The sequence below is a fragment of the Pristis pectinata genome, chromosome 4, assembly GCF_009764475.1.
Source record: "Pristis pectinata isolate sPriPec2 chromosome 4, sPriPec2.1.pri, whole genome shotgun sequence".
Classification (NCBI taxonomy): Eukaryota; Metazoa; Chordata; class Chondrichthyes; order Rhinopristiformes; family Pristidae; genus Pristis; species Pristis pectinata.
The window spans coordinates 60,950,382-60,963,778 of NC_067408.1; the positions used below are offsets into that span (position 1 = coordinate 60,950,382).

The window sequence follows — 13,397 nt, forward strand, 5'->3', positions numbered from 1 at the left end:
TTACCTTGGAAGGGCATTGGTTGACCTAGGCCGTTGACGGAATAGTGTCCTTTGATAGGTTGAGAGCTGAGGTGATGTGTACGCTTTGTACCTGTGACAGAGTCTTGTTATGTCCTGGCAATCTTGTCCTGGCAATGCTTCCAGCTTCTCCTGACCTTGCCACCTTCATCAGTTGTGTCATTATTGGTCTCTCAGGTAACACTCTGAGACCACTCTGCCCGGGACCCAGGCTAGTATGAGCAATTCCCTTGGGCACTGGTTAATTGACTTAAATATTTAGATTCTTGTTAGTATTTCACTGGCCAACCTACACTGATATCTGTGCTAAAACTCAGAGCAATTGTCACAAAGATCAAATATAAATTTAATTTCATAAGGAGAGTTTAAATAAAATTACTTGGACCCAGATGCATGGAAGAGTCAGTTTTCATAATCACCAGTTATTGTCACTGATAGCAGTGTCACAGCCACCATTGTTACTGCTGGCATCACACTCAACGTTAGCAATATAATCATCATCACCAGCACTGTTATCATCACAACTGTTATCAACATCTTTATCAATGATATTAGTGCGCAATTTATTCTATCATATTTTCAATGACATCATTTTATTAACAGTTCTATGTGTTTTTTGGAATGATTTAAACCATTTGCTATCTACAAGGTAAAACATTTGTTTTCTCCTGTAATTACCCACAGAAACTTGAGTCAGCAAAATAATTAATTTATTTTCAGTTCGTCCTTTCTACTTCTGTACCTCTGTCTGTGGAACATTAGTGAAAAAAGCACAAAGTGTCAGCTTGTTATGTTGTGTATTTAGCTAGTGACCTGAGCGTGTCTGTCTCATTATCTTTTTAATCCAATTTACGTACCTTGATACTTTGGTGTATACTGGTATCTTATTACAATTATATTCATCAGCCCCTAAACTCATGCCTGTCAGGAACCATACACCCTTGTAGCTAGTTACAAGGGGACTTCCTCTGGTTAAAGAACACAGTGGATCTGCTAATTCTTCAAACCCTGCACAAAACATTCGATGTACAATAGGAAAAGGCTGTACCCCCTCACAACTGGCGTGTTTGATGTAAGGGACATATGGGACCCCGAGGAGAACTGGCTGCTCAACACGACCCTGTTTCAGTTTCCATCCACTTACAGCCCCATATTCAGAGTTCATCAAAAAGAATTCGGCGAAGTCTGCCTCGGGAAGACAGATGGGGCTGGTGTAGTTGTTGAACTGAATTGGTGTTTCCAGCTCCAGTAGTGCAATATCATTCTCGAAGGTCATCCGGGAATATCTTGAGTGGATGTGCATTCGACTGACGTTAATTGTTTGTTCAATGCCTTCATCTACTTCCAGGTTGTACTCTCCTATTTAGAAGGTCAAAATAGATTTTTTAACCATCAGAGGTGCAGATTTAAGGAAGATACTGTTCTTTGACGTAATAAGAACTTGTATTTAAACAGAGCCAATGAAGTACTTTTCATAGAATCATAGAGCATGGAACAGGTCAATTGGCCCATTGTGTCCACACTGACCGGTGGGCACCCAACTGTATTAATCCCGTCTTTCAGCACTTGGCCTGTAGCCTTCTATGCCTGGGTGATTCAAATGCTTGTCTAGACACTTCTTAAATGCTGTCAATGACTCTGCTAGAGTCTCTGCTAGATTACAGAAATATTAAAGCAATAAATTCATGGAATTACATATCATTTATAGCACAGTAGCAGGTGCAGTATGTTCATGATGGTGATTATGATCCATGAGACTCTTCCCATGTTATTTCACCTCACTCCATCTGCGTTTCCTTCCGTTCACACAATTTACAGCCCAAAGTCTGGCTGTGTACCCCAGCTGGTCCATGCTGGTGCTTACACTTTGTTCTCATTTACTCTTACCCTGTACTAATTTATTCCCTCAGATTATCCTTCTAATTTGCACCTTGTAGATTTGTGGTCTTCAACTACACAGACAAATATCTGTCACACTTCATGCTGATTATCACGATCCTTGCACAAGCGTGCTCACATGAGGCTTGTGGTAAGGGTATTACAGAACGTACCCTGCCACATCCCACTGATTTGGCACACAGAGGAACAAAAACCCATTAGGTAGTAGTGAGCAGATATCCATGGGCATAGGTTGTTTGCCAATTTCTTGTGTTCTCATAGGTAGAAGATCAGCCTTGAGCCAACATGAGGAATTGCATGGCTTACTCATGTTCCCAGTTATGTTTGAGGCGGTGCTTTCATGATATGTGAAAAATATAACTTAGAAATCATTATAATTTAACTTCAGAACATTCAGAAAGTAAAACTGAAGGAACTCACCAAGGACAACTGTGAAGGAATGCAAGTGGTTCACACAGGCAGCCGAGGTTAGCACGAAGTCCTCATTCAGAATGACACCCCCGCAGACTATTTCATCATTATGTTTTAATAATACCTGTGGTAGAAATGTGCAAAGCACTTTAGCTGAAACATTCCATGCATTAAGACAGTTTAAGACTGCTGTCCATAGGAATTGAGCTGGGATCCCAGCCAAGATGGTCAAATCTTATTATTTAAGATGCCCTGATGTATGGAAATGGAGAGAAAACCATGGATAAGTCGGAAATATTGTTGCTGTGCTCGTACCTGTGGTCATAGACAGCTCTGGGAGTCTCAAGGCTTTGGATAATGTTGTCACAGTTGCTGGCAAAATTCATAAGGTTCTGCTGCCTTTCCACACAGCGGCATAGTGGTGCAGCTAATAGACCTACTGCCTCACAGCGCCAGAAACCTGGGGTCAGTCTTGATTTCCCATGTGTGTGCATGTGTGCTTGTGTGTGTGTGTGTGTGTGTGTCTGTGGAGTTTTGCACGTTTTCCCTATGACCACGTGGGTTTCCATCCACCTTCCAAAAATGAGTGAGCAGGTAGATTAATTGGCTGCTGTAAATTGCCCTTATTATGTGGATGGATGGTAGAATTTGGGAAGTATTGATGAAAATGGGAGGAGAATAAAAAATCAGATTAATGTAGGATTAGTGTAAATGGATGGTTAATGGTTAGTGCGGCCTGTTTCTGTGCTGTACCCCTCTATGACTCATTGGAAGACCTGCTACCGAGTTGGGGAAATATTAGATAACAACATAATCAGGACAGTATGGTAAAGAAGAACAAATTTAGTCCCAGCAGCATATGGAAGTCAAAGCATTGTTATGTAACTGTTCATTGCTGCTCATTTTGGGTTTAGCCACTTCATTCCTGACCACTTTATAGCCTTGATGGTGGGACTGCTATCTCTGTATCGTTAGAGGTTTTGAGATCGTACAGATTGTCCAAGATAATACAAGGAGTACAGGCCTAAATTTTGCTGGGTTTTACCAGCAATTCATGTGAGTGCCACCACATTTCAGGACTCCTGAAAGAAGTTGAAAGGTCCAGTCTTGCTATCCAAGGCTGGCTGGGGCTTGTTTGGATGCTCTCCAGCTTTAGACTGTGCCAAGGAATCCAGTGGCAGAGCGGGACATTTGCTCTTAGACTAGATAACTGGTCTTGGATCCTGTGCCTGGTTATACCTGGTACAGATTCCACAAGCCTATTCACATGGCTGGCAAACATTGGGCTGAGAAGAAGCAAGGTAAGCTGCATATTCTTAATTATTTGTCTGCATTAATGGACTAAATTATTCAGATTAGTTTATTGTCATATACATCAGGGTGCAATGAAACTCCTTGCTCACATGAATCTCACAGAGTAAAGTTTACATGGTAATAATAAATACAATGATGTGTGCAAAACAGCAGAATGGTGCAAAGATAGTCGTGCAAAACTGAAGTATTGGAAAAAGAAATGCAGAAGTGACAATAACAGAAGAGATAGAATTAAGGGATCAAGAACATGGCTGCACCACCGGGAAGGTGATGTGAAACAGGTAATTGGTTTAGAAATCTGACAGCAATGGGGAAGAAGCTGTTCTTCAAAGTGATTTTAGGTGTTTTAAACAAAAATCTTACATTTCAAATTTCATTTTTAATTGTTTTTAAATGTTCTTGAGTGCCCACATGACCTGATTAGTCCTTCCATGGCCTACGCACAGATCAGGTGTAGGGATCTGGAGCCACTAGCTTTGGGGCAGTGGATTTGTGGGCAGGGCACAGTGTTACTTTAATTATTTGCAGGTTCATGTATTAGACACCACTGTCAGGGATACCATTTAGTGTCCATCTCTCATGCTCCTGCACTAAAGAAGTAGTTAAAGATCAGCCACATTGGAGGGATAGTTCCTTAAGGACAATAATGTACCTGACGGCATTTAATGATAATCCTGTGGTTTTATGGTTGCCAATCTTCCAGATTTATTTAAACATTTGAACTTATATTCCCCAGCTGCCATGGTGGGATTCATCCACTCCCATAATGTAACCTGTGTGTTACCATGCACCAAGTTTATACCCTCACCTGCCAAGGGTATTCACCTCTTTGACATCGCTGGTCACCAATGATTGCCCTGAGGATCAAGTCAGAATCATCAATTGCTGAAGGAATCGACAGCTTTCCACATGGATAAGGCACTGTTCAACACAAAGGAGTCATTGATGGGGTTAGAGTTGCATTAATGAGCTGGTAGTACATTATATCCTCTCTCCAGGTTGTCCTGTCATCCAGACTGCACCCACACCCACTCTGCATTCTAGGCTGGCAGCCTGATCCCCAGTGGGGCAGCTGGGAGATCTCAATATGCAATGCATATCCATTTCAGAACAGTTTGGGCCAGGCAGTGGTGTGTCTAAGTCTCCCAACCTGCAGGGTGGGTGGATGCAGAGCCCACTCTGCTGATAGAGTGTGAGCAAACACTGTGGATAGAGAATTTGATAAGGGGCACACAGTGAAATAAGGAAACCAGTACAAACCCCACACAGGGCTGGGTGATCCCCACCATCAGCACTAAGCCCAAGTCCGGGCGCTCTGAGTATGGTCACATGCCATCCTGATGCCCATCCAGGTCCCAGCATATGTTGCACTGTGGCTGCAAGGTGTGATGCATGGTTTGCTGCATCATGTTTCAATTTGCAGTGCAAGGTTGTACTGAGGGTTCAGTATGTGACGCAGTGTTCGCTGAACTGAGGCTGCAATCTGTGAGATACAGGTTTGCTGCTCTGGAGATGCACTGTGTATTGTATGTTTGCTGCACTGGTGTTGTGATGTGTGGTGCATGGTTTTCTGCACTGCAATAAGAATGCATCCTGTGTTTGCTGCAATGGGGTTAGAATGCATTGTTGTTTGCTGCACTGGGATTGTGATGTGTGGTGCATGTTTTACTGCACTGGTGTTAGAACGTATACTGTGTTGTTTACTGCAATGGGGTTAGATTGTATGGTGTGTTATTTGCTGCACTGGAGATGTGTTGTGTGATGTTTGCTGAACTGGGTGTGTGATGTATGGTGCGTGGTTTACTGCACTGGCATTGTGACATCTGGTGCAGGCTTTGCTGCACTAGAGATATGTTACAACATAAGAAATAAAACCAGGGAGTTAGCCTTTTAACCACTCACTCCTGCTGCATTTAAATAAGACCATGTTTGATCTTTTACCTTGGTCGCTTTCCTAAATTAACCCCATATCCCTCTATTTCTCATAATATCCAAAAATCTATCAATTTCTATCTTGAATATACTTGGCAATTTAGTCTCCACCATCTGGGGTAGAGAATTCCAAAATCCCCCCCCCCCCCCCCCCCAGGTGAAGAAATTTCTTCTCATTTCTTCCTGAATGGCCAACGCCATATTTTGAGATTGTGGCCCTGGTTCTAGACACCCCAGCTGGGGGAAACATCCACCCTGTCAAACCACAAAAGAATTTTGTATGTTTCAATAAGATCAACACATGTTTGTAGTGTTTGCTTCACCGGGATTGTGATACATATGATGTAATGCTAGATTCCCCCTCCACTCTCTAAACCCAACAGCTGTGGATCAGGGGTCTGCACTGATGTGTGCAGTGGAGTAAAGCACGTACAACATTGATATTTACCTTCAGGAACACAGCTCTTCTGATCTTCCCCAAGTTTATATCCCTGGGCACAGTAACAGCATAGGTAAACATCTTTTAACTTACAGAAGTGATCACAGGTTTGCCCGTGTGATGTACAGTCCTGGGGACCTGAAATTCAAGGAATCAATCACATAAATCTCTCTTTATAGAACATGGTTCCAACCACAGGGTGATCCATCAGGTTACAAGGCAAACAATGCTGGGAAACACAAGGAGATACAAGGGACTGCAGATGCTGGATCTGGAGCAAAAACAAACCACTGGGAGAACTCAATGGGTCAGGCAGCATCTGTGGAGGGAAATGGAAAGTTGATGTTTCAGGTCGACACCAGATGAAGGGTCTCAACCTGAAACGTTGACTGTCCATTTTCCTCCACAGATGCTGCCTGACCCATTGAGTTCCTCCAGCAGTTTCTGTTGCCCTTTTAATTTTTTTTCTACACTGATTGATATACCCACAGAGCTTAGAATGAAACTATTAATAATTATTCGAAGAATGAGGATCAAAATTTAAGTAACTGTCCCCTCAGACTCTTCATAGATTAGACTGGCCTGAATAGCACTGTGAATATCCAGCTGCAATAAGGTCTAAAGTATAACCCTTTATAGATCTGTACAAATCCATTATAACAATCAGCACTGGGCATGGTGATTAGTGTCAGATATAGTGTCAGCTACTGGTCCTCTTGTGTTAACTTGTTCACTGTATTTGACTGGTCTGTCTTAGCTTAACATTGTCCAGGAGAGCTTTAAGCTTACAAGAAATGGGTCTCTCTCTTTCACAGAGGAACTCAAGCGTACAGGTCCCATTTGAAACCTGATTCCTGTGGTTAATAGGCACCTGCAGGAACTTCTTTATTCCTAGGATTTGGTGCCACTGACAAGGTCGGTATTGATTTCGCCTTCTCCTGCTGACCTGAGATAGTGTTTCACTAGAATCACAGTTAGGACTCTCATTACAATTGAGTCTCTTGGTAGACTAATTTGAGGATAAGAGCCAATTTTGGGACTTCAGTTATCTGCATAAGCACAGCAGATTTTCTTTCCACTGGGACGTTAGTGAACCAGTTAATGTGACAATTCAGCTGCCTCATAGCCACTTCTAAGGGCATCAGATTTCTAAAACTGCTGCAGAATTTTTCACCTTCCCTGAGGAATTAGTTCAGGAACATAAACACAGGGACAATAGGATTGCTCTGCTGTGGTTTACACTAATCCATGTGAAGTTCTCTGATTGAGATGAATGGATACCTCCAGGAATAGCTGTAAGTGTCTCAGGTTCTGCAACATTCTGTCAGAGGTCCTGATGTTGGAGGGAGAGAAGGAGGAGCATCCTTAACACATAGAGGCAGCTGGGCCAAGATGGAGATTGAATGGGGAGTTACAGCTGCATGACTCCAGTATCACAAGAAATTTAACGGCTTGTCATGAGTGATTAAATAAAACGCCAGCTCACAAACACATACATTCACAGTGCGAAGTGATGCATTTTGGTAAGTTAAACCAGGGCAGGACTTGCTCCATAAATGACAGGAACCTGAGGATTGTTGTAGAACAGACGGACCTAGGGGTATAGGTACATAGTTCTCTGACAGGACTGCGCAGGCGTGGTGCAGGCATTTTAAAAAGCGAGGAGAGAAAAAAAACTTCGGAGGCTTCGTGGGTTTTGCTTCGGAAGACTTCGGAGCAGATAAGTTTTACATTTTTATCTATTTTTTAATAGGGTTTTAATTATAAGGGTTAGTTTTTAATAGGGTTGTGATTATTAGGATTAGATTTTTATAAGATTCTTTTTTAAATGTTTCTATAAGTTTTAGTCGGGAAGAGTGGGGGCTGAACTGCGCAGGCATGTGACGTCGGCAGGTCAGGCGCGGGCAGTTAAAAAAGCGAACAACCATATCCAGCGGGCAGCATCGGAGCGGGCAGTGGAGTGAGAGGGAGCAAAGTGGTCGGGCTTTGGCTTAAGGGGTTTAGGCGGTAAAGGGGCAAGGCAGGTGAGTAGCTGGTAAATAGGTAAAGGTAAGGTTTACCTGTTATCTGTGATAAATATTTAAGTGGGAAAAACTAGGGGGTAAAAAATGGAATTAGTTTCAGATGGAGGACATGGTGGTATCCTGCAGCTGCTTGATGTGGGAACTCGTGGACCTTGCTGCTGTCCACAATGGCCACATCTGCAGTAAGTGCTTGAGGCTGGAGGAAGTTCGGTTCAAAATCGATGAACTGGAGTTACAGCTTCAAACACTGCGCAGCATCAGGGAGCGGGAGAGTTTTGTAGATACTGTACATAAGGAGACGGTCACCCCCTTAGAGTAGGTAATTCTGGAGTCCAGGAAGTAGGTAGAATGGTGACTGTCAGGGGAGGGAAAAGGAAGAAGAAAACCAAACAGGCAGATAGAGCAGAGGACCCCAGAGGCTGTTCCGCTCAGTAACACGTTTTCTGCTTTGGAGACTGTTGAGGGAGATGACCTGCTGGGGCCTAGCAGCAGTAGCCAGGTCTGTGGCACTGGGACCAGTCCTGCTGCTCAGAAGGGAAGGGAGGAGAAGAGGAAGGCAGTAGTGATAGGGGACTCGATAGTCAGGGAAACAGATAGGAGGTTCTGTGGCAGTGAGCATGAATCCCGGATGGTTTGTTGCCTCCCAGGTGCCAGGGTCCGGAATGTCACTGATCGGGTCCACAGCATTCTAGAGTGGGAGGGAGAACAGCCAGAAGTTGTGGTTCATGTTGGTACCAACGACATAGGTGGGAAGAGGGATGAGGTCCTGAAAAGTGAGTTTAGCAAGCTAGGCAGAAGGCTGAAGGACAGGACCTCGAGGGTAGCGATCTCGGGATTGCTGCCAGTGCCACGTGATAGTGAAGGTAGGAACAGGAGGAGATGGCAGATAAATGCGTGGCTGAGAAGTTGGTGCAGGAGGGAGTTGTTAGATTTTTGGATCATTGGGATCTCCTCTGGGGAAGGTGGGACCTGTCCAAAGAGGACGGGTTACACCCGAACCTGAGGGGGTCCAATATCCTTGCAGCCAGTTTTGCTTGGGTGTTCAGGAGGGTTTAAACTAGATTGCGAGGAGGAATGGACTGGAGGAGTAGGTCAGAGGAAGAAGGGGATGGGGAAAAGTCAGATCTGACAGGTAGAGAGGCTTTGAGGAAGGAGAAGCAGAGTACAGGCTACAAAAGTAGTAAGGTGGATGGGCTAAAGTGCATGTACTTGAATGCGAGAAGCATCAGGAATAAGGGAGATGAACTGAGAGCTTGGATAAGTACATGGGACTATGATATTGTGGCTATTACAGAGACATGGCTGACATCGGGGCAGGAATGGATATTGAATATTCCTGGCTTTCAGTGCTTTAAAAGGGATAGGGAGGGTGGGGAGAAGAGGAGGAGGGGTGGCGATACTGGTCAGGGACACGGTTACAGCTGCAGAAAGGGTAGATAAAGTAGAAAGATCCTCTCTAGAGTCAATATGGGTGGAAGTTAGGAATAAGAAAGGGGCAGTTACCCTCCTGGGAATATTCTATAGGCCCCCTGGTAGCAGTAGGGATACTGAGGAGCAAATTGGGAGGCAGTTTTTGGATAGATGCGAAAACAACAGGGTTATTATAATGGGAGACTTCAACTATCCAAATATTGATTGGCACCTACTTAGTGCCAAAGGTTTAGACAGGGCGCAGTTTGTTAAGTGTGTCCAGGACAGATTCCTGATGCAGTCTGTTGACAGGTTGCCATATTGGATCTAGTTTTAGGTAATGAACTGGGTCAGGTGACAGATCTGTCGGTGGGTGAGCATTTGGGGGACAGTGATCATTGCTCCATAACCTTTAGAATTGTCATGGACAGGGATAGGAACAAAGAGGACGGGAAGATACTTAATTGGGGAAAGGCGAATTATGAGGCTATAAGGCAAGAACTTGGGAGTGTAAATTGGGGTGACATTTTTGAAGGGAAATGTACTATGGAGATGTGGTTGATGTTCTGGGATCTTTTGCAGGATGTTAGGGATAAATTTGTCCCGGTGAGGCAGAGAAGGAATGGCAGGGTGAAGGAACCATGGGTGAAGAGAGAGGTGAAACAACTAGTTAGGAAGAGAAGGCAGCATACATAAGGTGTAAGCAGCAAGGATCGGACAGGGCTCGTGAGGAATATAACATAGCAAGGAAGGAACTTAAGAAAGGGCTGAGGAGAATGAGAAGGGGACATGAAAAGGCTTTGGTGAGTAGGGTTAAGGAGAATCTCAAGGCTTTTTTCTCGTATGTAAAGGGCAGAAGGATGGCTAGTGTAAAGGTAGGTCTGATTAAAGACAAAGGTGGGAGGATGTGCCTGGAAGCTGTGCAAGTGGGTGAGGTTCTCAATGAATACTTCTCTTCAGTATTCACCAAGGAGAGGGTTCTTGATGATGCTGAGAACAGTGTAGGTGAGGGTAATGTTCTGGAGTATGTAGATATTAAGAGAGAGGATGTGTTGGAGTTGTTAGAAAATATTAGGACAGATAAGTCCCTGAGGCCTGACGGAATATTCCCCGGGTTGCTTCGTGAGGCGAGGGAGGAGATTGCTGAACTGTTGGTTAGGATCTTTGAGTCCTCGTTGTCCACGAGGTTGGTACCGGAGGACTGGAGGGTGGCAAATGTTGTCCCCTTATTCAGAAAAGGTAGTAGGGATAGTCCAGGGAATTACAGACCAGTGAGCCTTACGTCTGTAGTGGGTAAGCTGTTGGAAAGGATTCTAAAGAGATAGGATCTATGAGCATTTAGAGAATCATGGACTGATTAGGGACAGCCAGCATGGCTTTGTGAAGTGAAGATCTTGCCTCACAAGCCTGATAGGGTTCTTTGAGGAGGTGACCAGGAGATTGATGAGGGTAGTGCAGTGGATGTGGTCTACATGGATTTTAGTAAGGTGTTTGTTAATGTTCCACATGGTAGGTTTCTTCAGAAGGTCAGAGGCCAAGGGATCCAGGGAAGCTTGGCTGTGTGGATTCAAAATTGGCTTGCCTGTAGAAGACAGAGGGTTGTGGTGGAGGAAGTGCATTCAGATTGGAGGGCTGTGACTAGTGGCGTCCCTCAGGGATCGGTTCTGGGACCTCTACTTTTTGTGATATTTATTAACAACTTAGGTGAGGGGGTGGAAGGGTGGGTTAGTAAGTTTGCAGATGACACAAAGATTGGTGGTGGTGTGGATAGTGTGGAGGGCTATTGAAGCTTGCAGAGGGATATTGATAGGATGCAGAGCTGGGCTGACAAGTAGCAGATGGAGTTCAATCCAGAGAAATGTTAGGTGGTACACTTTGAAAGGACAAACTCCAAGGCAGAGTACAAGGTAAATGGCAGGATTCTGGGCAGTGTGGAGGAGCAGAGGGATCTGGGGGTTTATATCCACAGATCACTGTAAATTGCCTCACAGGTGGATAGGGTAGTTAAGAAAGCTTATGGGATGTTAGCTTGCATAAATCGTGGGATCGAGCTTAAGAGCCGCAAAGTGATGATGCAGCTTTACAAAACTCTGGTTAGGCCACACTTAGAGTACTGTGTCCAGTTCTGGCCACCTCATTATAGGAAGGATGTGGAGGCGTTGGAGAGGGTGCAGAGGAGATTTACCAGGATGCTGCCTAGATTAGAGAGCATGGATTACGAGGAGAATGAGGGGAGACATGATAGAGGTATACAAGATATTGAGAGGAATAGATAGAGTGGACAGCCATCTCCTCTTTCCCAGGGCGCCAGTGCTCAAAACAAGAGGACATGGCTTTAAGGTATTGGGTGGGACGTTCAAGGGTGATGTCAGAGGGAGGTTTTTCACCCAGAGAGTGGTTAGTGCATGGAATGCGCTTCCTGGTGTGGTGGTGGAGGCTGATATGTTGGACAAGTTCAAGAGATTGTTAGATAAGCATATGGAGGAATTTAAGATAGAGGGATATGTGGGAGGAAGGGGTTAGATAGTCTTAGGTGTGGTTTGAAGGTTGGCACAACATGGTGGGCCGAAGGGCCTGCATTGTGCCGTATTGTTCTATGGTTCTATGGTTCTATGAAAGTGGTGACACAGGTAGACAAGGCGGCATTTAGCACACTTATCTTCATTGGACAGGGCATTGCGTACATGTTGGGACGTCAAGTTATGGCTGTACATGTCATTGGTGAGATGGTGCTTGGAGTATTGTGTGCACTTCTGGTCATCATATTAAAGGAAAGATGTGATTAACCTGGAGAAGGTGTAGATAAGATTCACAAGGATGTTGTCGGGACTGGAGGGCTTGAGTTACAGGGAGAGACTGGATAGGCTGGGGCTTTTTTCCATGGAATGTAGGAGGCTGAGGGGTGACCTTATAGAGGTTTTTAAAATCATGACAGGTATAGATAAGGTGGATGGTCACAGTCTTTTCCCAGGGTGGGGGAGTCTAAAACTAGAGGGCATAGAATTAAGGTGAGAGGGGAATTTAAAGGGAGACCTGAGGGAAAACTTTTTCACACAGAAGTTGGTGGGTATATGGAACAATCTACCAGAGGAAGTGGTAGAGGCAGGTACAATTACAACATTTAAAAGACATTTGTACAGGTACATGGATAAGAAAGGTTCAGAGGGATATGAGCCAAGCCTAGGTAAATACGACTAGCTTAGATAGATGTCTTGGTCACATGGATGAGTTGGGCCGATGGGCCTGTTTCCCTGCTGTATAACTCCATGACTCAACAGTCAGCTGTCTTCCCTTTTCTGGATGAAGGAGTTATTTAACAGGCAGCTGCTGGCGGGAGAGAAAGTGCTCCTGTTGAGTAGCAGTAGTGGCCGGTGGAAACACCATGCCCACAGGCACACCTTCAGCTCCTTGGCAAATCCACCTCCACTCCTGATCCCTGTAAACCCATCCGCATCCATGTGGTCCCATCCCGATTGGGGCTAGCATAATGAAAAACACGATGATGCTGGAGGAACTCAGCAGGCCAGGCAGCATCCGTGGAGAAAAGCAGGTGGTCAATTGTTCGGGTCAGGACCCTTCTTCAGGACTGAAGATGGAAAAAGGGGAAGCCCAATATATAGGAGGGAAAAGCAGAGCAGTGATAGGTGGACAAAAGAGAGGAAGTGGGGTGGGCAAGGGTGGTGATAGGCAGATGCAGGTAAGAGATAGTGATAGGCAGGTGCAGGGGAGGAGGGGAGCAGATCCACTGGAGCATGAGTCAAAGGTAAGGAGGAAAAAAGGGTAGAGAAAAGAGAGAAGAGCTAGGGAAGGGAAGAAAAGAAGAAGCATGGTTGGGGAGGGGGTAGTTGTGAAGGGATTACGTAAAGTGGGAGATTTCAATGTTCATGCCATTAGGCTGCAAGGTTCCAAGACAGAAAATGAGGTGCTGTTCCTCCAGTTTGCACTTGGAC

General features: G+C 44.7%; 1 protein-coding gene across 2 annotated transcripts in view; it reads right to left on the reverse strand.

Annotated features, from left to right (window-relative positions):
* Positions 1-592: 592 nt before the first annotated feature.
* LOC127569915 (coagulation factor X-like) overlaps positions 593-13,397 on the reverse strand; it is a 39,400-nt gene continuing 26,595 nt past the window's right edge. For both annotated transcript variants that reach the window (XM_052014972.1, XM_052014971.1), the window contains exons 6-9: positions 6,023-6,151; positions 4,451-4,563; positions 2,338-2,452; positions 593-1,377 (exon numbers count right to left, since the gene is read on the reverse strand). In XM_052014972.1, the coding sequence (XP_051870932.1) occupies positions 824-1,377; positions 2,338-2,452; positions 4,451-4,563; positions 6,023-6,151 (911 nt within the window). In that variant the 3' untranslated portion in view covers positions 593-823. The remainder of the gene's footprint in view (positions 1,378-2,337; positions 2,453-4,450; positions 4,564-6,022; positions 6,152-13,397) is intronic.